This window comes from Cinclus cinclus, chromosome 5 (genome assembly GCF_963662255.1).
Source record: "Cinclus cinclus chromosome 5, bCinCin1.1, whole genome shotgun sequence".
Lineage (NCBI taxonomy): Eukaryota > Metazoa > Chordata > Aves > Passeriformes > Cinclidae > Cinclus > Cinclus cinclus.
The window spans coordinates 2,106,736-2,129,171 of record NC_085050.1 but is presented as its reverse complement, the minus strand read 5'-3'; the positions used below and the strand labels follow the sequence as shown (position 1 = coordinate 2,129,171).

The 22,436-nt window shown below is 61.9% G+C and overlaps 3 protein-coding genes across 6 annotated transcripts in view; 2 read left to right on the top strand and 1 right to left on the bottom strand.

Moving 5' to 3' along the window:
- The first annotated feature begins 264 nt into the window (after positions 1–264).
- Positions 265–7,993, top strand: AUP1 (AUP1 lipid droplet regulating VLDL assembly factor). Of its 2 annotated transcripts, XM_062493276.1 has the most exons (12): positions 265–379; positions 644–781; positions 1,209–1,359; positions 2,441–2,628; positions 2,764–2,836; positions 4,863–4,936; positions 5,680–5,746; positions 6,291–6,396; positions 6,540–6,686; positions 6,836–6,996; positions 7,141–7,229; positions 7,859–7,993. In XM_062493276.1, the coding sequence occupies exons 1-12, from the start codon at positions 330–332 to the stop codon at positions 7,905–7,907; spliced, it is 1,293 nt and encodes a 430-aa protein (XP_062349260.1). In that variant the 5' UTR covers positions 265–329; the 3' UTR covers positions 7,908–7,993. The 2 variants fall into 2 exon arrangements, with proteins under 2 accessions (XP_062349260.1, XP_062349261.1); XM_062493277.1 differs by lacking the exon at positions 644–781 and having other exon boundaries at positions 287–379.
- A 252-nt stretch (positions 7,994–8,245) lies between these two features.
- LOC134044168 (BCL2/adenovirus E1B 19 kDa protein-interacting protein 3-like) lies at positions 8,246–10,229 on the top strand. Of its 3 annotated transcripts, XM_062493273.1 has the most exons (6): positions 8,246–8,411; positions 8,938–9,067; positions 9,168–9,297; positions 9,370–9,464; positions 9,550–9,699; positions 9,896–10,229. In XM_062493273.1, exons 1-6 carry the CDS (start codon positions 8,324–8,326, stop codon positions 9,942–9,944), a joined length of 642 nt encoding a protein of 213 aa, XP_062349257.1. In that variant the 5' UTR covers positions 8,246–8,323; the 3' UTR covers positions 9,945–10,229. The 3 variants fall into 3 exon arrangements, with proteins under 3 accessions (XP_062349257.1, XP_062349258.1, XP_062349259.1); XM_062493274.1 differs by lacking the exon at positions 8,246–8,411 and having other exon boundaries at positions 8,857–9,067; positions 9,168–9,246; XM_062493275.1 differs by lacking the exon at positions 8,246–8,411 and having other exon boundaries at positions 8,857–9,067; positions 9,578–9,699; positions 9,896–9,913.
- Positions 10,230–10,588: 359 nt separating this feature from the next.
- LOC134044167 (dedicator of cytokinesis protein 2-like) overlaps positions 10,589–22,436 on the bottom strand; it is a 44,207-nt gene continuing 32,359 nt past the window's right edge. Inside the window, exons 29-53 of the mRNA XM_062493272.1 lie at positions 19,647–19,745; positions 19,424–19,518; positions 19,097–19,175; positions 18,908–19,008; positions 18,700–18,758; positions 18,383–18,531; positions 18,143–18,228; positions 17,530–17,686; positions 17,136–17,176; positions 16,866–16,956; positions 16,663–16,782; positions 16,035–16,124; positions 15,810–15,914; positions 15,169–15,310; positions 14,906–14,987; positions 14,729–14,813; positions 14,420–14,506; positions 13,609–13,785; positions 13,395–13,478; positions 13,159–13,296; positions 12,738–12,823; positions 12,176–12,326; positions 11,805–11,913; positions 11,273–11,406; positions 10,589–11,194 (exon numbers count right to left, since the gene is read on the bottom strand). Of these exons, the coding sequence (XP_062349256.1) occupies positions 11,105–11,194; positions 11,273–11,406; positions 11,805–11,913; positions 12,176–12,326; positions 12,738–12,823; positions 13,159–13,296; positions 13,395–13,478; positions 13,609–13,785; positions 14,420–14,506; positions 14,729–14,813; positions 14,906–14,987; positions 15,169–15,310; positions 15,810–15,914; positions 16,035–16,124; positions 16,663–16,782; positions 16,866–16,956; positions 17,136–17,176; positions 17,530–17,686; positions 18,143–18,228; positions 18,383–18,531; positions 18,700–18,758; positions 18,908–19,008; positions 19,097–19,175; positions 19,424–19,518; positions 19,647–19,745 (2,637 nt within the window). The 3' untranslated portion in view covers positions 10,589–11,104. The remainder of the gene's footprint in view (positions 11,195–11,272; positions 11,407–11,804; positions 11,914–12,175; positions 12,327–12,737; positions 12,824–13,158; positions 13,297–13,394; positions 13,479–13,608; positions 13,786–14,419; positions 14,507–14,728; positions 14,814–14,905; positions 14,988–15,168; positions 15,311–15,809; positions 15,915–16,034; positions 16,125–16,662; positions 16,783–16,865; positions 16,957–17,135; positions 17,177–17,529; positions 17,687–18,142; positions 18,229–18,382; positions 18,532–18,699; positions 18,759–18,907; positions 19,009–19,096; positions 19,176–19,423; positions 19,519–19,646; positions 19,746–22,436) is intronic.

The following is a 22,436-nucleotide window of genomic DNA, read 5'->3' as shown; positions in this document are numbered from 1 at the left end:
GCTGTAGTTCCCAGGGCGGGGCCTGCCAGAAGCAGGGTTCTGCCGCGGGTACGCTGGGAGTTGTAGTTCCGTCGGGAGCTACCGTCCCGCTATCAGCGAGATGTGCCGATAACAGGCGCCGCAGCGGAGCAGAACAGTCCCATTGCCAGAGCCGCTCACCGAGTCCGCCGGAGCCGCCGAGGGCCGCGGCCGAGGCGAGAGTGCTGCGGCGGCGCGGTGCGGGCCCGGAAGGCGGCGCGCTCCCAGCGTGCCCCGCGCGGGCCGGGCGCGCGGCCGCGGGCAAGATGGCGGCGGGTGCGGGGTGGCTGTGAGGCGCCGGCACGGCTGGGATGGAGCCGCCCGCGGCCCCGGGCCCCGAGCGGCTCTTCGACTCGCACCGGTGAGCGCCCGCCCGGGGCCCGCGCCGTGGGGACTCCCGGGGGAGCCGCGCGAGAACTGCGGGAACGCTGGGCGGGGGTGTCTCACGGAACCCCCGTAGGGAAGGTCGGGGTGATCTGTGGGGGGACCGGGGAGGTTCCGAGGTATGCCCGAAATGGATTTGGAGACTTGCTGGGGGGACCACGCGGAGCGGCGGCCTCAGGGCGGGTCCTGGGGATCGTCCCAGCTGTGCTCAGGCGGCCCCGGCCGCTCTCTGCCCCTGCAGGTTCCCGACTGATGGGTTCCTGCTCCTGGCCCTGCTGCTCTACGCCCCTGTGGGGCTCTGCCTGCTCGTCTTGCGCGTCTTCATCGGTGTCCACGTGTTCCTGGTCAGCTGCGCTCTGCCCGACAGCGTCGTGCGCCGGTGCGTGACCTCGGGGGGCTCCGGCTGCTGCCCGGGATGGGTGTGGGGTGGCAGGGCCGCCCCGGCCCCTGGGTGTCCAGAGCCATGAGAGATTGGCTCAGGGAAGGATCTGTGGGGAGCTGAGCCTTTGGAACTCCTTGTCTTCAGGAGCCTTGGAGGTGCTTCCTCTGCCAAGCCCGGAGCTGGCAGCCACCTCTGAAGTGCTCAGGGACTGGTCTGGAGCACGTGGATAAGCCTGGCGTGCTGCTCAGGTGTCCTGTGGGCACTTGCTGCCCCCCAGTCCCAGCCCCACACCAATTCCTGCACCCGACGTGTCATTTCCATTTGGTCCCAGTGTCATTTGTCCAGCTACCAGAATTCCTGGGTCCTGTCACCTAGCAGTGCTTCGGGCGGCAGGACTTGAGGAAGATCGTTGTTCCCCTGGCAGGTTCATTGTCCGTGTGATGTGCTCCGTGCTGGGGTTGCTGGTGCGTCAGAGCGACCCTCGGCTGCGCGGGGCCGGTGCCAGGGTCTTCATTGCCAACCACATCACCCCCTTCGACCACAATGTCGTCAGCCTGCTCACCTCCTGCAACACGGTGAGGGCACGGCTGGGGCTCCTCCTCGAGGGCGGGGCACGGGCAGGCGGCTCTGCCCGATTTGGTGTTGCAGTGGTCACAGTGGAAAGCAGTTTAAAGCCCACTCAGTGCCATCCCGTGCCATGGGCAAGGACATCTCCTACCAGCCCAAGTGGCTCCAAGCCCTGTCCAGCCTGGCCTTGGACACTTCCAGGGATCCAGGAGCAGCCACAGCTTCTCTGGGCAGCATCGTCATTGTCACAGCCAAAAATTTCTTCCTAATATCCAGCCTAAATTTCTCCTCTTTCAGTCATACCCATTAATCCTTGTCCTGTCGCTCCAGTTTCTGACGCAGATGCCCTCTCCAGCTTCCCTCTAGGCTCTCTCTAGATCTGATTTACTAACTCAGGGTGTTAACCTTGAGGTGTTTTCTGTGGCTCAGTGTCACTCCTGGGCTCTGCATAAAAGAGTGAAACAGGGTGAGGAGCAGCAGGAGTTGTTACAGTGGGGGTTGGTTTTGGTGGACAGATCCCAGTAGCTGCTTCCTTTTTTGACCTTCTGGATAAGGGGGCAGGGCTGGTTGTGGGGTTTCCCACAGCACTGGGGGGGTGCTGAGGGAGCTGCACGTTAGTGGTGCTTGGTTAGATCTGTGCTGTCCCTGCTCCTGTAAAATTCTTTGTGTGTGGAGTTCCTGAGTCAGCAGGCTCCAGGTGGCTCCTTTGTTCTGCACAGCCATTGATTTACCCCTGACCCGGAGAGGGGGGACTCCTGGAAGCAGTGTGTGTCCTGCCAAGTGTGTCAGAGACTGCTGGAGAGAACACTGGGACATGGGCAGCTGGGAGTGCATGTGACTGACAGACAGGGCACAATCTGAACTGATGATTTGGAATCTATTTCCTGTGGAATTTGGGCTGGAGCAGGGGCTAAGGCCTGGCAGTAAGATGTTCTGTCAACACAGGTCACTCTCAGTCCCAGAGGAATTTTTGTTAATGAATAGGAACTTTGTCACCTCTGTCACCTGGGAAGATGGGCCTGGAGGGGCAGGAGAGCCTGGAAGGGTGGGCAGGGTAGTGTTTCTTCCTCACTCCTGTTCTCCCTGCAGCCTGCCCTGAGTGGTGCCCCAGGGTTCATCTGCTGGTCCCGGGGATTCATGGAGCTGGGAGTGACCAGCAGCCGTGCGGAGCTGGTGGATTCCCTGAAGGAATACTCAGCCCAGCAAGGGAACCCCCCACTGCTACTGTTCCCAGAGGAGGCAGCCACCAATGGCAGGGCTGGGCTGCTCCGTTTCAGGTGAGGGAATGAGAATTCCTACAGCAGAGGAATGGGAATTCCTGTGGCAGGTGGCTGGGCATAGCTCTGGTGTATTGTGACAGAATGGTTTGAGGTGATTCCGGGATCGTTCACTGCAGAACTCCTCCCTTCCAGCTCCTGGCCCTTCTCCATCCTGAATGAGGTCCAGCCTGTTGCCCTGCAGGTCCGGAGGCCATTGGTGGCTGTGGTGAGTGGTGGGCACAGGGACAAGGTGTGGGGTGGGTACAGCTTTTCCTTCTGCTCTTGCTTTGGAACCTGTGGTGTGTCCTGGCCTCGTGTCCTGGCACACTGGGAAAAGCTGCTCAGGGCTAGAGCACTGTTCCCAGTGCCTTTCTCAGGAACTTGGTCAGTCAGGACTCCCCTGCTTACTTTGGCCAGTCTGACAGATGTGTGGTGGCCCAGCTGGCTGTCACTGTGTTTCTGGCTTCCATGGCCAGTGCAGTGAGTTCCCTGCTATGGAAGAGCAGCTGCAGTCAGTCCTCGTGCCAAAGATCACACAGGGCTCTGGAGTTTTCTGACCTGGTGCCCCAGGCACAGACACAGGACATGGTGCAGGAGCAGTGAGGGCAATGGCTCCAATGCCAAAGGCATTGCAGGGAAACTGCTCTCAGCAAGGCTTTGTTGAACTTCTTATTTTTTATATTTGTTATTTATGATCTGGTGACCACAGAGAGCTGCCAGTCATGGCTGTCACTCGTGGATCTGATGCTTCTGTGGGACACAGCAAAGGAACCCCTGGCAGGGTGAGGAGTCGTCTGGGTGTGTGGAGGGATGGGAACTGCAGGAATATTTGGCAGAGCTTTGTTAACCCCTGCTAGGCCAGGGATGCAGAGATAGAGTTGAGGCAGGCCACAAGCATGGGTGAAGATACAGTTTTCTAGCAGTGAGGATAAGTTATGTCTTGAATGACTCCTCCAGAGAAGTGGGAGAGATTTTTCTGTTCTGGAAAGTGTATAAGGAATATCCTATGCTTTTATGGGTTTAGTTCCTTTGAGAAATTCTGAGATGTGACAAGTTGTGTGTCTGTCTGTGCATCCCCACCCTTGTGCATGTCAGGGAGAACAGAAGATCTGTGTGGAGGTGCTGGTTACAGTCACTTCTTGCCTCAAATTTTACCTCCAGAGTCTGATCAGCAATTTTGTGCTTCCTGCACATTGGCTGAGTAATCCTGGTGGATTTCTGGAGTGATTTTAAACCATCAGAAACTGAAAGGACTGGAGATGTGATGTTTTGAATGGTTCAATCGGTGTTTTATAGCAAATTTTCTTTTGTAATTGTGTAATGTATATTAGGCACGGGGTTGGGCCAAACACCAAATTTGGGGTTAAGAAAGAATTTTCTCCAGCTCCAGTTGTTTGGAATATTGCAGGAGGGTGTTGTCCTGTGGCACAGGCAGTGTAACTGAAATCTGGCTGTGGGCATCACTCCAGGTGTTTGGATTTAGGGTTCTGAGCTTCTGTTTATCCAGATGAGCCTTCTCTATTCCCCTCGTGGCTGGGCTTTTGGGGCTTTTCTCATGTACAGCTCCTCTTCCCAGGCTGTGGGATAAACCAGGCACGAGCCTGTCTGAGAATCACAGAGTCATTTGGGTTGGGAGATCCCTCTGAGCCTGTGGGGCCCAACCATTCCCCAAGCACTGACAAGGCCACCACTGACCATGTCCCCAAGTGCCACATCCACACAGCTGTTAAATCCCCTCAGAAATGGGGACTTCCCCCTGCCCTGGGCAGCTGTGCCAGAGCTGGGCAGCCCTTTCAAGGAGGAATTTTCCCAATATCCATCCCCTTGCACAACTTGAGGCTGTTTCCTCTTGTCCTGTTCCCTGGGAGGGCTTACAGGAGTTGGGACATCACAGAGAGGCTGTTGCCACCAGAATGAGGGAGGATTATTCATGGTTTGTAGGTTTTTGTAGGTTTTCAGGCATTTTTGTAGCTTTCTGAAGGCACATACTAGTAGGGAATGTGGGGATACTGAGGGAAAGTCTTGCTGCTGTCTTGGTGGGAGGAAAGTTTCCACTGGGAAAGGTGAAAACTGGTGATGACTAATGAGGGTGAAGCTGCCCTGAGGCTTGCTCTGCTTGCACTGGGTTTGCTATTCCCACTTTCCCAATCCTCCAGCTACAGCCCAGGTGTGCTCTGCCTACCTCCCTCCCCAGTGGAACCTGGACCAGCTCCTGTTCCGTGGGTGGGATCTCACTGTGCCCTCTTCCCCAGAGCGTGGCTGACTCCTCCTGGATCACGGAGCTGCTCTGGACCTTCTTTGTTCCCTTCACAGTTTATCAAGTAAGGTACTACGTCTCTCTCTTCTGTTTGGGGCAGGGTTGAGGGTGGGCAGGGCCGTGGTGTCACTGTGGCAGTGAGAGCTCCCTCCCTGGGTGCCTCAGCAGGGCTGGGCTCAGCACCGTCTGGGCCTGGCCATGTCCAACTCCTGGACCAGCTTCTGATGTGGAAAGGGCTCATGGTTCTTGCTGGGGAAGGAGAGGAGTCTGTCTCTCCAGGTGTTTAGTTCAGGTTTCCAGGTGTATTTTTGAAGCTGATCTGTAGTGATTCTCTGCAGGGCTGCACTTGGTCCAGGGGGATGGTGCAGGGGTGGTCCAGACCCCTGCCCAGGGCTTGGGTGAGCCCAGGCTGGCTGAGTAGCTCTGCTGTAATGAGGGCAATGAAAGGGACTGGGAATCAAATGTAGGGCTTGGTGTATTTCAGCAAAGGAAAGCCTTTCCCTGGTTCTGTGAATTTCGGGTGACCTGTTTTCTACTTCCAAGTAAATGGCCACACATCCTCATTAAGGCTTTTCTGGGAACTGCAGATCCCTCGTGTTACATTTGAGGGCTAACAGAGCTCCAGTGAGCCAGTTCTGTCTTCTGCCATGTCCTGGATTTGGGAGGGGTTGTTGGGGTTTGATGCTCCTGTTGGGAGAGGCGTGGGTTGAGCAGGGAGCGTGGAGGCGTGGATGGCATGGCTGCCCCTGGCAGGGTGTCCCCAAGGGCTGCTCCCTGCAGGGCTGGCTCCATGTGCTGTTGTCCCCACTCAGGTGGATGCCGTCTGTCCCCAGACGAGCGGACGAGCGGGTTGAGGACTTTGCGCTCCGAGTTCAGGAGGTAGGAAGGTGGTGTGGGAGAGGGATGTGTACGACTGCTGCGCATTGGGGTGGGCACAGAGGAGAGCAGGGTGCAGGCAGAGTTGCAGAAGGCATTTCTGGATGTCTTTTGTGTGATGGGAGCTCTGGTACATACTCACTGCCGCTTGCAAGAGCTCAGTTATGTCATGGCCTATTTGCCACCCCATATTGAGCCTTTCTGCAGTTGTCAGGGCTCTTCCCATTGAGTTCAAACCTTTCACCCCCTTTTTATAATGCCACAAATAGAACAAAGCAGTTGTTTCTCCACCCTGCCTGTATGTGCTGGGTACTTCACAGCTCCAAAGATTTCATATCTCCTTGTCAGCCTGTTTTGGCAGGATGATATTCCCGGTCCTTGTGCTCTCTGCAACACTGAAATGCATCCCAGAGGCCCTGGAAAAATAGTTCCCAGTCCTCTTGCCCTCACCATGGCCCCGTGTACCCCGACATGCTACCCAGCGCAGAGGGGCTGCCTGGGATGTGTGTGTTGTGTGTTTTATGTGTGACTCCTCTGCGTTCCACAGCTCTTGGCCATGGAGCTGGGTGTGGTATCCACACGGATCACCGCTGCCGACAGGACCGAGCACATGAAGAGGCTGAGGCACACGGCACGGCTGCCCTTTGCCCCAGGTGGGAGTCCTGAAGGAGGAGTCCTGGCTACAGAACCTCAGCCTAGGATCTGCTTTTGGGGGGGACCTCTGTCTGTTCTCAGTGACAGACCGCCCACTTTCAGTCCCTCACCCTGTGCCTTACCACTGTCCTTTCTCCTGCAGCCTTGAGCCAGCACCCGGCAGCCCAGCCCAGGGTGCCCCCCAGCCTGCCTGGGGGTGCTCCCGAGGACATGTGGGTCGTGGCCATGGCACAGCAGGTCAAGGAGGTGCTGCCTCACGTGCCCTTGGAAGTCATCAGGACAGACCTGGGTGAGCAGGGACTGGGGTGGCAGCAGGGACGTGGGAGCACCTTCTGTGGTCTTAAAGAAGAAACCTTGTCCCCACTGCCACTGCACTGGAACACAGTGGCAGCCAGGATGGAGTGTCCTGATCTCTAACAGGTCCTTTCATCCCTGCAGTCCAAACCAACTGTGTGGACACCACCATTGCCAACTTGCTGGAGGGGAGAGTTCCCTTCTTCCCTGAGAGTAAAGAGGCTGGAGACCTGCCTGCCCCGTCTACCTCCCAGGCTGCAGCTGCTTCTGGCATCCAGGGCTCTGTGGCTGCGCCTTCTTCCAAGGTACTTTGGGGTCATGTCTGCCTGTTCTGGTGGCTCGTGTTCAGGACTAACCAGGAGCATGGAGCACCAGCCTGGCATGCCAGGTCCTTCCAGAGCCACCCTACTTCATTTGTCTCCTGATGGCTCCTGTGCTTTCTCTTCTAGCCGGCTACAAAGCAGTTTGCAAAGTCCCCTGTGGAGCGTCACCTGTCCTTGCAGGAGAGGAAACGAGCCTTGTACGACTATGCCAGGAGGTGAGAGTCCCCCACCATGGCACCCTTGGTGTGGGCAGGACATTCCTGTTTGCACCAGGGACAGCGCTGTTAATCCTCCTTGGTGTGAGGGTACAGGGGGAGTTTGATCTCTATACCGGGTTTTCCTGAGGCAAGTCCTGGGACAAGAGACCAGTTTTGGTGTGTGTGTCTTGGTTTAGGAAGATAGAGAAAATTGAGGATGTGTCTGAGGGGAAGTTGAGTGTGCCTGGGCTTGTTGGGCATTGGGGTGGTGCTGAGGGATCCATCCTGACTGGGAAACCTGGCTGGGATCTGCTTGGGCATGGGGACTCCTGTGGGTGGTCCTGGGGGACCATGAGCTGCTCTGGGCAGCCCCGGCATCGGGAATGTCCCCAGCAGGGACCGTATCTCCCCCGTGCCTCTCCCAGAGCAGCTCCTGCTGCCATCACCTGAGCTTGGAATTAAACGGGTCTCGCCAGAGCCAGCGTCCAGCCAGAGGGTGCCCGGCCCTGGGGTCTTGCAGTGTCTGCGGGTCCCGGTCCCTCGGGGCTCCTTCCTGCCCGGACAGGCGATCGATCCCGGGGTGGGTTCGCGGGAGGCCCCTCGGGTGGTCCCGGCCCCGCGGTGTCTGAGGGCGCTCTCTCCCGCAGGCGGTTCGCTGAGAAACACGGCGCGGCAAGGGCCGGCGGCAGCCCCTGACCGGGTCGGACCGAGCCGGCGGCAGCCCCTGACCGGAGCCCCGGACCGGGCCGGTGGCACCGGGAGCGCGCGGGCCCCGCGCGGACGGGATGGGCGGGGCGGGGGCGCCCCCTGGTGGCGTAAATAAACGGCGGCAGCGTCCGGCGCGGCTCGGGCTGTGCGAGGGGCGAGGGGCGGGGGCCAAGCGGGACACAGGGGCGGGGCCAAGCGGGGGGGCGGGGCCTGCCCGGCTCCGTGCGGGTCTGCACGCGCCGCAGCCGACGCTTGCTCGCGCGCCGCACGTAGGCGCCGCTTAAAGAGGCAACGCGGCGGGGCCGCCTCCCCCGCGGCCGGGCGAGCTGCGGCTCGCGGGCCCCAGCGGGCGGAGCCAGCGCCCCTTTAAGAGACCGGCGCCCGGTGCCGGTGGTTTTATTTACATGGGGGCTCGCGGGCGTCACGTGACTGTCAGCGGCGGGGGCTGCGCGCGGAGCACCCGCGGGGCCATGGCGGGAACCGGCGACGACGGTCCGGGGGAAACTGGGGCACCGGGGCGGGATCGGGGCAATGGAGCATCCGGGCGGGCCGGGGAACCGAGGGGGTTCGGGACAATGGGAGACCCGGGCGGGCCAAGGCACCGCGGGGTTTGGGAACAGTGGGGGAGCCCGGGAATCAAGGGGTTGACGTGCACACGTGGGGGGGGTCTGGGTCACCGGGAGTCCCGGGTGGTTGATGGGCACTGTGGGTATGGGGAGTGGGTCAGTGGGGAGCGCAGGTGGGGTTTCTGGGGGGCTGACGTGCCCCGGGGGCCAGGCAGCGCAGGAATTCTGGGCAGGCTGGTCTGCACCGGGGGCTGGATCAGTGGGGGGAGCAGGGGGTTGATGAGCACCACGAGGGTGGGGGCAGAGGTGGATGCAGGTCCTGAGAGACTGCACTTGGTGCTCCTGAGGTCTGCAGGCAGGGGTGCGGGGTATGCTGGGGAGGGCTCCCAGCTGGGATGGGATGGGGTGCACGGGTGGGCCTGGGGCAGCACAGGGGCTGACAGCCCCCCCAGGCTCCTGGGTGGAGCTGTGGTGTGGCCCAGGCTGCCCCGAACCCGAGCTGGCACCTTCGTCGTTCTCCTGCCACGCCGACGTGGAGCAGATGCTGCTGGAGGCCCAGTTGGAGACAGAGAGCAGTGATGGGTGAGTCCTGAGGGGGAGCCAGGCTCCAGAGCCCTGCTGAGCTGTGGCTGGTGCTGAGGGACATAGGCTGGGCTCAGTAACTGAGGGTTTCTGTTTGCAGGGCCCTGCTCGTGCTGGGCTCCCCAGCCTGGGATGATGACAGAGTCAGCCATGGGAGTGATCAGCCAGGGGAGAGTGAGGTGCTGCCTGCCCCCAGCCAGCCCCCACCAGGCTGCCCCCACCCCCGGCAGGTGAGGGAGCTGCCCCCACCACACCCTGCTGTGCCCCCAGGCCCTGCTCTGACCTGCCCTGTCTCCTTCCAGAGAGATGTGCCAGAGGAAGCCAAGTGGAGGCAGCGACGCCTGACAGCGTCCCTGGGCTGGGCCTGTACCCGCTGCCCTCGGTACCTGTCTCCAAAGTAAGTCCTGCATCCCCCACCAGCACATCCTACTGGCCCCCATCCTGGTGGCCCTGTGTGCCTGTTAACTGTGAACTTTTCCCAGGGAATTTGCCTTTGTGTGCTCCCCCCAGCCAGTGCTGTGGAGCCTGCAGGAAGGTGCAGTGGGGAGGAAGAAGAGACTTTTCAGTTCAGAGCTGCTGCTGCTCTTCATCCCCTCACTCCTGCTCAGCCACCTGCTGACCCTGGGGCTGGGGTGAGTATCTGGAGGGTCTCACCCTGCGGCTGGGGGAGGAGAGAACACTCCTGCATTTGGGCTGCTCATCCTTGAGTGCTGTCATGTAGCATTGCTCCCAGCAGCTGCAGTGGTCTGCTGCCATCTCCCCTTGCTCCTGGCTTACTGGTGCCCAGCACGCTGTGCCAGTGCCTCACAGTCACTCTCTCCAATCCAGGATCTACATTGGGAAGCGCCTGGCAGCCTCCTCGGCCAACCCTCTGTGAGGAACTGGGCAGGCAGCACCCGCTGCTCCATTGGGAATGCGGGGAGAGCCCGGTCCCAGCGCAGCCTGACCAACCCCAGGCCCCGTGTTTGTGGCACGAGGCGCCTTCTCCCCGTGTCTCTTCCTCAGCCCTTGCCTCAGGAGCTGATCCAACTCTCCCCCGTAGATCAGAACCTGCTGATGGCAGCTCCCAGCTGCAGGCAGCCCGTGCTCTCCCCAGCCCCTGGTTACGGGTCCAGATCCCCCTGTAACAGATTGTAAATACGACTGAGCCCACCTGAATAAAGAGCCCTTTGCCAGCTCAGGTGCTGAGCAGCGAGTCCCCTCCCTGTGTCTGGCCAGCATAGCCTGGCTTGGGAAGTGACCATTTGGCTCCCTGGGGCCCTTCCTTGTGGCAGGAGGGCGAGTCCCTGTGCTTTGGAGTGGTACCAGCTGGTGATGAGCCCCTGGGTGGGCTGTGGGCAAGCAGGCAGAGGTGCTGGGGCTCACACAGGTGCTCAGCCCCACACAGGTGCCCAGCTGATGCATTTGCCCTTTATTAGCCATGGCTGCAGTGCAGAGGTGGGAGCTGAGGGTGGCATGGCCAGTCAGGGCAGTGACACCTGCCTGGTGCAGGTGGCAGGTGGGGGCAGGAGAGATGGCACTGCAGAGCATGAGGCTGCCAGGGCACAGGTGTGTACACCTGGCTGGCTCCTGTGCAGTCCAGGCCAGAAACGTGTCCTGGTGCTGCAGGATGGGGTAGGCAGCCAAGGGATGGGAGCTTTCCCAGCAGTGGGGAGCAGGAATTAGGCAGAAATGCCACTGGAGAAGTCGCTGGCTCCCTGCCACTATCACAGTCCATGGGCAGCTCGGGTGCAGGGAGTGGTGTCCTCTTGGCTGGGAGGGGCTGTATGTGTGGGAGCTCAGCATGGCTCCAGTGGTGTAGGACGCATCCAGAGCCAGGTAGGTCCCAGCCCTAGGGGACACCTGGAGGGTGGCAATAGCCAGAGCTGGCAGGACACGGGGTGGCAGTGCCTGGTACACACAGGGAATCTCTGTGTCAGTGCTGCAAGAGGTGCTCCAGCAGGTGAGAAGCAAGCAGGGCTGTGGGTCCAGCAGCTGGCTGGGCACAAGCACTCTGGGCAGGGGTAGCCCCTGCAGACAGTGCAGATGCAGGTGGCATCAGAGCTGTGACAGTCGCTTGGACTTGGGTGGTGGCAGTGGCGGTGACTTGAGGCTTCTGTTCCCATCCAGTGTCGGGGATGTGGATGCCTGTGAGCAGAGGGGGATGTGAGGGGTGGTGGGACTGGGGGTCATGGTCAGGGCCAGCCAGTACCTCCTTTGCAGTACCTTCCCTCCTGCTGCAGCATTGCTCTGTTCCAGGAATGTCTCGTACACCGCGGCGCTGAACTTGCGGGGCAGTGGTGGGAGCTTGCTGGCGCTTTTCACACGGCCACCAAAGCCGGTGGGAGACAGAGATGAGCCTGTGCAGGCAGGAGGGGTGGGATGGAGGCTCAGCCAGCCTGGGGGTGCATAAAGCCCATCAGTGTGCTCAGGGCTGTAAGTCCCCAGAGCTGTCGGGGCCAGGGCTCCTGCCTATGGAAGTGTGGCAGTGCTGGGCAGAGGGGACAGAGGTGCCATGACATGAGAGCCCAGCCAGGAGCAGGGGGCTGACTCCCACCAGAAACAAGACCCAGTGGCACAAGGTCCAGGATCAACGGCTGCAGCCCCCATGGGAGTGTTCAGCAGGGGACTTGCCTGTGCTCCCACTCTGTGCCACCACAAGGGGGTGAGGGGACGTGTGCTGGGGGTGGTGTGGGAGGGCACAGCCCTGCTCGTGGGGCTATAGGGACTGCCAGGAAGGTGGCCTGGCAGGTTGTACCTGCAGTGCTGGGCTGAGCACCGGCAGCAGTTCGGCTTGCCTGGGGCTGTTTCCCATCAGTGCTCGGGCTGCTCTCGCTCATGTTGCAGGAGAGTCTCCACTTCTCATCCTGGGGCACAAGAAGGAAGGCTCAGCACCTTGGAAGGCCAGGCTGGATGGCAGCCCCTGCAACCCTAGGTCTCCAGCCTTGTGCCCCTCCAGTCCCTGGTCCTGCCCTCCCTACAGCAGGAGCTGCCACCAGCCCCTTGAGGGATCCCATCCACGCTGGGGTGTGGTGCTGCAGGGAGGGCCAGGGTGTCTGGGTGCAGCAGGACACCCAGGGGAGTGCGAGCAGGGCCCCAGGGAAGCACCAGGACTGTACTGAGCATCACCTTGGGCTCTGGCAGCTCCGAGATGGACTGACGTGGGTCCTGCCGCCGGGGCCCGAAGATGAAGCTGGCACGGTTCTCCTTGCACTCGTTCCTGTGGTCCTCACTCTCAGAGGGGTGGGGGGCAGGTTTTGGGGTTGGGGGTGCCTCCATGCTGTGGAGTGACTGGGACAGGTGAGGGGCAGCAGGGGAAGGAGGAGCAGGGCTATGCCATGGAGCAGCTGGAGCATCACTGGGAGCAGCTACACTCAACCAGGCACCATCTATGGCAGAGCTCAGCAGGGGTGGTTTAGGGGACAAGAGGGGATGGCTCAGGTGACAGCAGTGTCCAGGTGAGCTGGGGGGCTGTACATGGTGTGTCTCTCCTCCATGTCCCCCATAGGGACAGGGCCACTGTGGTGGCCTGGCAGGACACCCCCTGAGATGCAGTTGGCATAAAGAGAAGGTAGAAGGGCAGAGGACTGGGGAGGTGGAAGAACACCTGGGCCAGAGTGAGGAAGGTTCAGCAGGGAGGGCTGACGTGGGGTGAGAGGGGATGACCAGCACTCCCCGGTGCAGCACTTGCCTGGCTCCAGCGTGGCTCAGCCGGTCCCAGTCAGGTACCCAGGCTATGGACCGAGGTCGGCCACTCCGCCGGTCCTCAAAGAACATCTTTGAGAGACAGCCAGAAGGGATGAGAGGGCAGAGTCCCCCAATCCTTCCCTGGATTCAGCCAGGGCCATCAGTGCCTTCTCTGACCAGTCCTGCTTCTGTGCCAGTGCCAGCCACCCCCAGCAGTGCTGTGCCCACTCTGGGGCAGGCAAGGACCCTGCATTCCCCCTGTGCCCAGTGCTCCTCACCCTGTTCCTTCCCCAGCTGTGGCCTCAGCCAGCTGCTCCCTGCTGCCCCACACCTGTGTTGGCTTGCCCAGCGTCACCCCCATGGTGCCAGGCACTGCCTGCGACCCCCAGCCATGCCTGCCCCACGCCCACCACCGTGGCACTCACCATCTCACGCACCCCGTACTGACTCTCCACCTTGGTCCGCAGCTGCTCAAAGCACTGCTCCATGCGCTCGTGGAAGGGCCGCAGGTCCTCTGTCACCTTCTGCCCATGGATCCGGATGCCCTCTGCCAGCAGCGGGATCTGTGGGAGAACAGGGACTCATGGGGCACCCTGAGATGGGGAGGGACAGCAGACACTGGGGGCAGCTGTCCCTGCCAGACGGATGCTGCACCTGGTACCTGCCAGGCGATCAGGTCCTTCAGCTTCTCGATGTTCCCTGCATCCTCAGGGTGCTCCTGCATGTAGGGCTCCTGGAAAAAAGCCTGCAACAACCCTCCTCAGTTCCACTGCTGGGCTGGCCCAGTTCCACACGGGCTAGGGATGGTGGAGTGGTGCAGGTGCTAGTCCTGGGTGTGCCCAGCTGCCCCCAACACAGCCCCTGTGTTTCCTCACCTTCTCATACTTGGCAAAGCCGCCCATGACTGCAGGGTCCACGATGCCATTGAGCAGCATGGAGAGGGGGTTGATGGGCAGGCTGGGGTCGTTCTGGTGCCGGTTGATCTCACTCATTATTTTCTCATTGGTTTTCATCATGGTCTCAATGGCATTTTCCAGGGGGGAGATGATGATCTGTGCGCGGGGAGGAGTCAACACTTGCTGACACAGCCACCTGCCCCTCGTCCTGAAGGCTGGCAGGGTGGGCTTTCCCCAGCCTGGCAGGAGGGACCCCTGGGGCTGCACATCTCACCCCATGAAGCCCCTCAGACCCCTGGCACCAGGTGCCTGGGGCTGAGCGAGAGCTCATGGGGATGCGTTGGCCGTGCTGGTCCCTGCTCCCAGCACAGGGTCAGTCCTATGGGCACAAGGCAGCAGTGGGGCTACAGGAAACCTGGGTAGCCACAGGTGTCACTTTGGGGGTACCGCTCTCCACAGAGGGGTGCACAGCCTGAGCACCAGGGCAGACACACCTACAGCACTCATGCAGCCATAGGTCCTTGTGCCTGCAGCGTCCTGTGACAGCCCACCAGGACACATCACATCCCCACTGCCGTGGCTCCTGAGACTCCCTGGATGCTGTACCTCTGACAGAGGAACAGAGCCGTGGCAGCAGTTTCTTACACCCCTCCAGCACCTCTGCTGCTCCTCACACACTGCCCCTGCTGCCCACAGAGCATGGCACAGGCAGGATGCGCTCCCCATGCCCCATCTTGAGCTTCTGGCAGGATCCTGGGAGGGCCCTGCTGCCCCTCAGCCCCCTCCTCACCGTTTCAGTGGAGGTCACAACAAACCAGCGCAGGATGCCAGGCAGGGGATAGGCTGTCCTGAAGGCTGTCCGCTCAATCCACATGTTCTGTGGGAAGAGCAGCAGTCACTCCCCACCCTTCTCCCATCACCCCCCAGCTGCCTCATGGCATGGGGGGATCCCACCTCCCTGGGCACAGGACCAGCATCTTCCCCATCCCAGGACCAGGGATCCCCTGTTTCTCCTCTGGACCCTTAGCTCTTTGCAGGGTCCCCCCAGCTCTCCTGTCCCTCCCAGCTGAGGGTCCTGGCAGCTCCTCCCAGCACTCACTGCAAATTCATTGTCAGGATCGTTCGGGCCCCTCTTGAAAGGCCGTGAGTAGCTGAACCGCTGGACATGGTTGGCTTTGTAGAAGCTGTGGGGAGTGAAGGGGTGGAGATGGGAGACGCCCCCCACTATGTCCCACCCACCCACACAGAGTAGGGGCTCCCTGTGCTGGACACTCACTTGGTGATCTGCTCCGGGATGCTCCGGCCCTTGAGCCGGACCTTGGCTTCCTCTGCTGGCTGCACGGTGAAGCACTGGATGTCTGTGGGAGTGAAGGAGCCACAAGCACACACTGGAGGACAGGGCTGCTGGGGAGAGGGGGTTCAGAGCCCTGAGGGGTGAACCCCAGGGGTACAGACAGGCATTTAAGGAATTCCCACAGGGAGAGCGATGGGCAGAGACCAAGCCACCCTCCCAGCCCTGTCCCTGTGCACAGAGGATACACTGCCCTGGGGAGTCAGTGATGTCCTGGCCAGGGGGAGATGTGCTCTTCAGCTTCTCAGCATGGGGGAAGGGGCTCAGCAGCCGCATCTCAAAGTCCTCACGCCGCTCATACTCCTTGCCCCGGTAGATGAAGACTTTGTTCTGCAGGGTAGGAAGGAGCCAGCTCATCTCTGTGCCACAGAGCAGGGCCAGCAAGTCCCAGAGCACTGGGCTGCTGGTGCTGAAAAGGCTGAGCCCCCTGCCAAGCAGAAGACACCCCCTCCTAAAAAAAAAAAATAATACTTTCCCAAACCAAATAACTAGAGGAAAAAGGAAGAAGGCACACAGAGAATCAGGACTGGTGCCAGCCAAGCAATGTCACCAAGGACAAATCCTGCCTGGCAAATGTGGTAGCTCCTATGAGGGTGTGGCAACATGGGTGGATGTGGGGAGAGTGACTGGATTTGTGCAAACCTTCTGACCGTGTCCCTAGGACACACACCCATCTCCAGGACAGACATAGATGCTGGGTAAGGAATAGACTGGATGATGACACTCAGAGTTGTGGTCCACAGCTTCACATCCAGGTGAAGACCAGTGAAGAGTGGCTTTCCTTGGGTATTGAGGTGGCAGCTGTGGAGCTGCTCCTGGTTCTGCTTACCCGGAGGAAGGTGGGGAAGCCCTGCCCGTAGTACCCCACGGCAAAGTAGTCCGGGCTGGGCCGCAGCACCTTCAGGATCTTCTCATAGAACTTGGCTTCTCGTTGCTGCAGAGGACAGAGGCAGGATGAGGAGAGGGTGGGGCCCTGCAGACCCCCCCACTCCCCCCAGCTCATCCCCACCATCCTGCCCTGCCAGCAGCACCCTCAGCCCAGCTGGGCACCCACCAGGATGTCACTCAGCATTTCATAGTCAAACACGTGGCTCTCGTACTGCTCCGCCAGCTCCTTGCAGATGTGGATGGCCTCTTCCCACATCTGGAGAAGAGAGGAGCCAGGACAGGGCCCCCCAGTGCAGGGTGAACTGGGGAAGGGGGCACCAGGGACTTCCAGCAGAGACCACCCTGCCTGTGGGGGCACCTGCACCCCTGCCCCCTGTGAGGAGGGGGAGAGGGCTCTCCTGTGGGGACTGCTGGTCCAGTGGGCAGCAGAAAGACTTGGCTTCCCACCACCTCCAGCCCTGGAGCCCCCCAACCCACCCTATCAAGCTTTTGTCCTAGATGTCCGTGCTGCCAGCCCCTGGCAGTACAAGGGCTGCACTAGGATGTCACAGGACACGATGGGATGAAGGACAGTGGGTGTGGGGTGAACCATCCAGCCCAGGCTCACTGCAGGACAGTCTCAGCCCTTCTGCAGCAGTGGGGAGTGAAGAGATGTGCTGAGAATGGGGTCTAACAGCTTGGAACAGGGGGCAGTAGTGGCAAGGGGGCCAGACTTGCCCTAAGCCAGCCCAGCTCCCTCCAGTTGCGGGGTTTCAGAGGCTGCAAGGTCTGTAAGGGCAGGTGGCCACACTCACCTTACCCTGGTCGAAGTATTCAATGATCTGGTTGTACAGAGCCTCCTTCAGCTGGCGCTGAGTGTGCAGGTGGAGGCTGTGCGGGCCTGGCACAGGGGCTGCATTTGACTCCTCTGACCACTGCACAAGGGAGTGGGGACCTGTCACACCAAGCCCACAGGGCTGCCCACTCCTCACAGCCCCCCTGAGTCCCCCGTGCCCACCGTGAGCAGCCGGGCGTGCAGCAGCAGCGTGTAGGCTCCCTCCGTGTAGTTTTCGTAGCTGATGTGCAGGTCCTTCAGCTTGTACAGGTACCTGGGAGTGACAGAGCCGTGTGTGGGGAGTGACAGTCCCATGTGTGGGGCACAACAGCATAGTTTGGGCACAGAACGCCATCACCCTGCCCCTCAGGCCGCTTTGCCCAACCCATCCCACTGGGAATGCTAGGGACATCCCACCCCAGGTGTTGCTGGTGTTCCCAGGGCCGTGCTCACCTGATGTACATGGCCTGGCGGTCAATCTCCTTGTAGAAGTTCTGTGAAAAGGCAGATGAGGCTGTTTGAGTGGCCCCAAGGATGGCACATGCCACAGCTCCCCACGCTGCCACCCTCTGGGTCATGGTGCTGCCAGGACCGTCCCCACACAGGGATGGGGTTGGCCATGGCCCTGGGGAGCTACACAGTGACTCCCAAGGGATGCCAGCTCTGGCACCATGTGCACTCCCTCTCTGCTGCGCCAGGGGCACCGTGGGGACTTGGGGAGATGCAGGAACAAGCCCTGCCAGCCTTGGGGATGTGGGGAAGCATGGGAACAAGCCCTGGTTGCCCCAGGGAGCTGGGGATGAGCCCTGCCAGCCTCAGGGAGCTGGAGCAGGGCACAAGTGCTCACCAGGAGGTTGACAGTGCAGCTCATGCTGTAGGTCTTGTTCTCATCATTCATGACAGCCCGGTAGTCCAGGAGTCGCTCCAGGAGTTCACTCACCAGCCTCACAAAGTCCTCTCCAGGCTTGGCCAGCTCAGGGTGGCTCTGGCAGCAACTCAGCAGGCTGGGGAAGAGAGGGGGCCACAGGTCCCACTGCACAGCCAGCTCTGCAGTGGACCCACCACTGCCCTGCTCAGCACCAAAGGGCAGGGACAAAGCCTGGGTGGAGCAGGGGCATCACCCAGGGCAGGAGTAATTCCTGGGGCAGAGAGAACACCTGGGGCAGTGGCATCACCTGAGGCAGGGTTCTCACTTAAGGCATAGGGTAATTCCTGGGACAGGACAAGGGTAATTCCTAAGGCAGGTGTGTCACCCAGGACAGGAGCATCGCCTAGGGCAGGCAGGGGCAGGGAGCACACAATGGTGCTCAGGAACCAGCCTTCCTCCTCGCTGGTCCATTTTCCTTGTGGCACACTCCGGGCCAGGGCACAGAGTGAGGAGGAGTGGGATGGCAGGGAATGGTGACAGCAAAGGGTCGTGCCCTGGGGAGAAGGTGGCAGGGATGTCACTGCACACTCACATGCTCTTGAAAAGCTGCATGTACTGCTCGTCCCCCCGGCCGCCCTCCACCTCGCTGTCCAGCCTGCGCAGGATCTCATCCTCAAACTGCAGAGACAGGATAAAGATGGGCTGAGCTCAGAGATCATCCTAAAGAGACGGTTCCCGTTCCCGCTTCCAGGCCATGCCACTCCCCTGGTGTGGGTGGCTCCCATAACATCCCACCCCATCCTGCTCCCCCGGGAGCAGCCTTGGCCCTCACCCGGCTGAAGCTCCCGGTGAGCCGGTGCTCGCAGAGCATCATGTCGAAGAAGATGGGGATGGTGGATTTGCGCAGCTCCACCTCCGGCACCAGCGTCATCTCCAGGATGGGACCCACCATGCCTGGGATAAACTCGATCTTGCGCTGGCCTGGGAGGACAGGGCGAGCTGGAGGGGCGGGGGCAGATCCACTTCCACGCAGGCTCCCATGTCCAAACCAGCAAAACCCCGCTCGCCACTCCCACTCTGGGGACGGTGCTGATGGACATCAGCCCACAGAGACCCAAAAATCCCCCATCACCGCACACCGTGGCTCACCGAGGCTGTACCACATGTCCCGGATGGACGCTCCGATCGTGGCTCTCATGTCCCCATACCTGCCAGGACAGAGGTCCGCCAGCATCGCTCTGCAGCCCGAGGTGTGCAAAGCCCAGCTGGCTCATCCCAAAATCCCGGACCTCCCTGCATGGTGGCAGCCCGGGGCGGTGACCCGAGGTGTGGCTGGCTGTGCGGGGTGGGGACTCACTTGGCCAGGATACTGTTGCGTTTAGCTGGCGAGAAGTTCTCCAGCTGCAGGGATTCCTGGGTGAGGAAAGCCACGGCCAGGTGGAAATAGTTGTTCCAGAGCTGCAGTGGAAGCACACGGATGAGTACCAGGCTGGGTCCTCTCCTGACCCACCTGGCCCGAAGCAGGACTGAGGCAGCACCCACCCACCTGCAGCTCGAAGTCACTGTTGCTCAGGAACATCTCGGTTAAGGTCGTGGCAAAGTGGTTGATGGCACGCAGAAACTCCCTGGGGCGAGTGAGCACGGGCACTGAGTGAGGGCAGCAGCAGTGTGCCCACTGCCCAGCCCGGTGTGCCCATCATCATCACACAGAGCGGGGGAGGTCCTTTGTGCCCACTTCAATGCCCCCAAACACTGTCCAGTACACCAGTCCTGCACGTCCAGAGCCATGCTCCAGTGTCCACCTGTCCCGAGACATCCCAGGTACTCACACCTGCCCCAGCATCCCCCTGCGGGTCCCTCCCCAGGCCCTCACCGGTTCTGCACCATGTTCATCACCACCCAGTCACCGGGATACACTGTCTTCCCAATCAGGTCCTTGAAAAGGATAAAAGTCTCCATGAGGAAGTCCTGCAAGGGAGAGAGCGATGTCAGGAGCTGTGCTGGACTGCAGTGCCCTCCGGGGCATCCCTCCAGGGGATGCTGTGAGGGAGGTGCTGGTGCCAGAGGGCCCGGTATTGCCGTGGGGCAGCACTCACCATCAGCTCAGGCCGGGAGGGGAACGCCTGGATGTAGGTGCTGTAGTGGTCCTTGTCCATCTGGCTCAGGATGGCAGCCATGCAGGCCACGTAGTGGCTCTGTGGGAGAGGAGCTGGTCAGGCCCGGCTGGGTCCTGCAGCTGCACCATGGAACAGGACACCATCCTTGTTCCTCCAGTCAGTTCGTAACCCGAAACCCCAACTGCCTTGGGGTCTGTTCACACCCACCTTCCCCGGCCCCTTCTTCCCCAGCTCCCCAGACCTCTTCTCCTGGCCTCTTCATGTCCAGTTCCCAGACTGTGTATCCCACTCCTGCACCCACCATGATGCCAGGGGATGCAGGTGTAATTACAGAGTGGTGGTGAAGCACTTCTGTCATTTTTGAGATAATTTAAGGCCATCTTGGCCTGGATGTAAGGGCATTTTGAAAATGGCAAGCAGGTTCCTTATGGAGTGCCTCCAGTGAAGGGTCCCAAACTGAGCCCTCAGTTCCACTCCAGGAGGGTCCCAGCTTTGTAGCAACACAAGTGGAGTGTGCACGAGTGGGATGCTGCCCAGAAAGCTGTCCCAGAGACACATCCGTGGCTGGAAACTACGGGAAAGGGCAGCTGTTTCTGGCGTAAGAGCATCATCTGGCGTGTTCAGGAGGAGTGATGGCCCTGCCATCCCTCGGTGTCACTGATCGAACTTTGTGGGTGGCTTCAGGTGCCGACGCACCCCCAGAGACTGCCGTGCCGTGAGCCCTATGAGGGCAGCGCTGGGCACCACTGCCCATCCTGGGTGCGGCAGGCACCTTCCAGGACCTGCCCTGGCAGGTTCGGCACTGCTGGAGCTTCCTCCTGGATTCCAGGGGAGACAGAGCCCCATTGCAGCCCCAGGCCAGACCTTGCCAACTACATGCAGACCAAAGCGGACTGTTCGGGGAGGGATGTGACTGCTGCTGGTGGTCAAGGGCTCCAGCTTCGCACCACCAGCCCCTGCGCAGCCCCGGGAGCTCCTCGGGATGGGGCGTAGCTCACCGAGGGGAAGCAACGCGCGCCCACGGCCAGCCTTGGCTACGAGGGGTTTGCAGGGAATTCTCTTGTGCAAAGCAAACGGATCAAATCCCAACAGCTCCCGCTCCTTCGGGAGTCCACGTGGTGCCACAGCCCGGCGGCCGCCCCGCCGAGCGCTGCCCCGCGCAGCGGCACCGGCACACCGGGGGCCCGCGGGACCGGGACGCGCAGCCACGCGCCGCTCCCGGTACCGGGACCGTGGCTCCTCGGGGCTCCGAGGCTCGGCTCCCGGGCGCGCTCCCCATCTCGGGGCTCCGCCCCCCGCCAGGCTCCGCCCCGGTACCGGCGAGCGCGCGCCGCCCCGCCCCGCCCCGCTGAGCCCCGCGCCCGCCGCTGCCGGACCCGCGCCGCTACCGCCGCCGAGCACCAGGTACCGGGCGGGATGGGGAGGAGGCTCCGCCCGAGAGCGGGCCGGCGGCCGGAGAGGGTGCTGCGGGTATCGGCCCTGCGGTGCCGAGACCCCGGGCTGCCCCGCGGCCGGGGCGTGGGAACCCCCGGGGCTGGGAGCGGCGACACTGTGCGGGGAGCCCCGAAACCGGGACTGCGCGGGGACCCCGGGGCCGCGGGAGCGGTGTGAGTACCCGCGGGATGCGCGGGGGCCGGCGGGGACCGGAGCGAGGAGCCGAGCTGGGCTGGCGAGGGGGATCCTCGGTGTTCCCGGATCCCCGGGGGTCGCGGCACCTCCCTGTATTCCCATCCTTTGCTCCCGGCGAGCAGGAGCTGCCCGGGGATCTGCTGAAAGCACGGGGACCACGGCACCGTGCACCGAGCATCCTGTGGCAGGCACCGTGCGCCGAGCACCCCGCACCGAGGGTGCACCGAGCCCCCTACGCTGGGCACCCCGCACCGAGGTGGCCGCCGGCTGCCGTGGCGGGGGTCTCTGGGGGACACAACCGTGCTGGAACGGTGACACGGTGTGCAACCCATAGAGGTGCATCTGTGGTGGGAGCTACCGTGTTAGAGGGGCTGAAGACCCCCAGGTCGTGCCGCGGTGCCGCAGCCTCGCCCTGTCCGCCCCGGCCCGTGGCCCCGCCGCTCGCTGGGTCGCTGCGTGCTGGAGCCGCTCTGGGGAGCAGCCAGGCGAGCTCATCTCCGCTCCTCCTCGTTAGGAACGCGTCCGTCAGCCGGGGCTGTGCCGGGTGACACACGCACACGCAGATCCAGGGATGTCACTTTCGGTACCGCGCGCCGCGGTGACGCCGGCCGGGGCTGGAGGGATTCAGCCCACGTTGCTCCCGGCAGCTCCCGGCGCCGCGCTCCGCGCCCAAGGCCTTGCGCCCGCCGGAGGAGATCCGGGATGCGGGAGCGAGCCCCAGGCGGTCCCGCGAAACGGGGGTGCGCCGGTCCCTCCCGGTCCCGATCCTCCCCGCGGGAACGCACACAAACCCCGCTAGAGCTGCGGCTGCCGGCAGCGGTGCGGGAGAGGGGCCGAGGTGTCCGCGGAGCCGGTTTCGCGTTGGAAGCACGAGGTGGACACGTATGAGTAACCACCGGGCCCCGGCTGTGCCAGCACGGGGACATACGGGGACATCGGTGTCAGCTGCTCGCTCCGAGGGGCACAGCGTGTTCGGTGCCAGCAGCAGCTCGCGGCGATCTCCGTACTCGGCCCCTCCCGGGGGTTACGGGAACGAGCCCCTCGGCACAGCCGCGGCGGCAGGGGACGCGGGGACCGCCGGCTGCGCTCCCTCCGGGCGGTGCTGCCCCAGGAGCGGGGCCGGGAGCAGCAGCGGCGGGT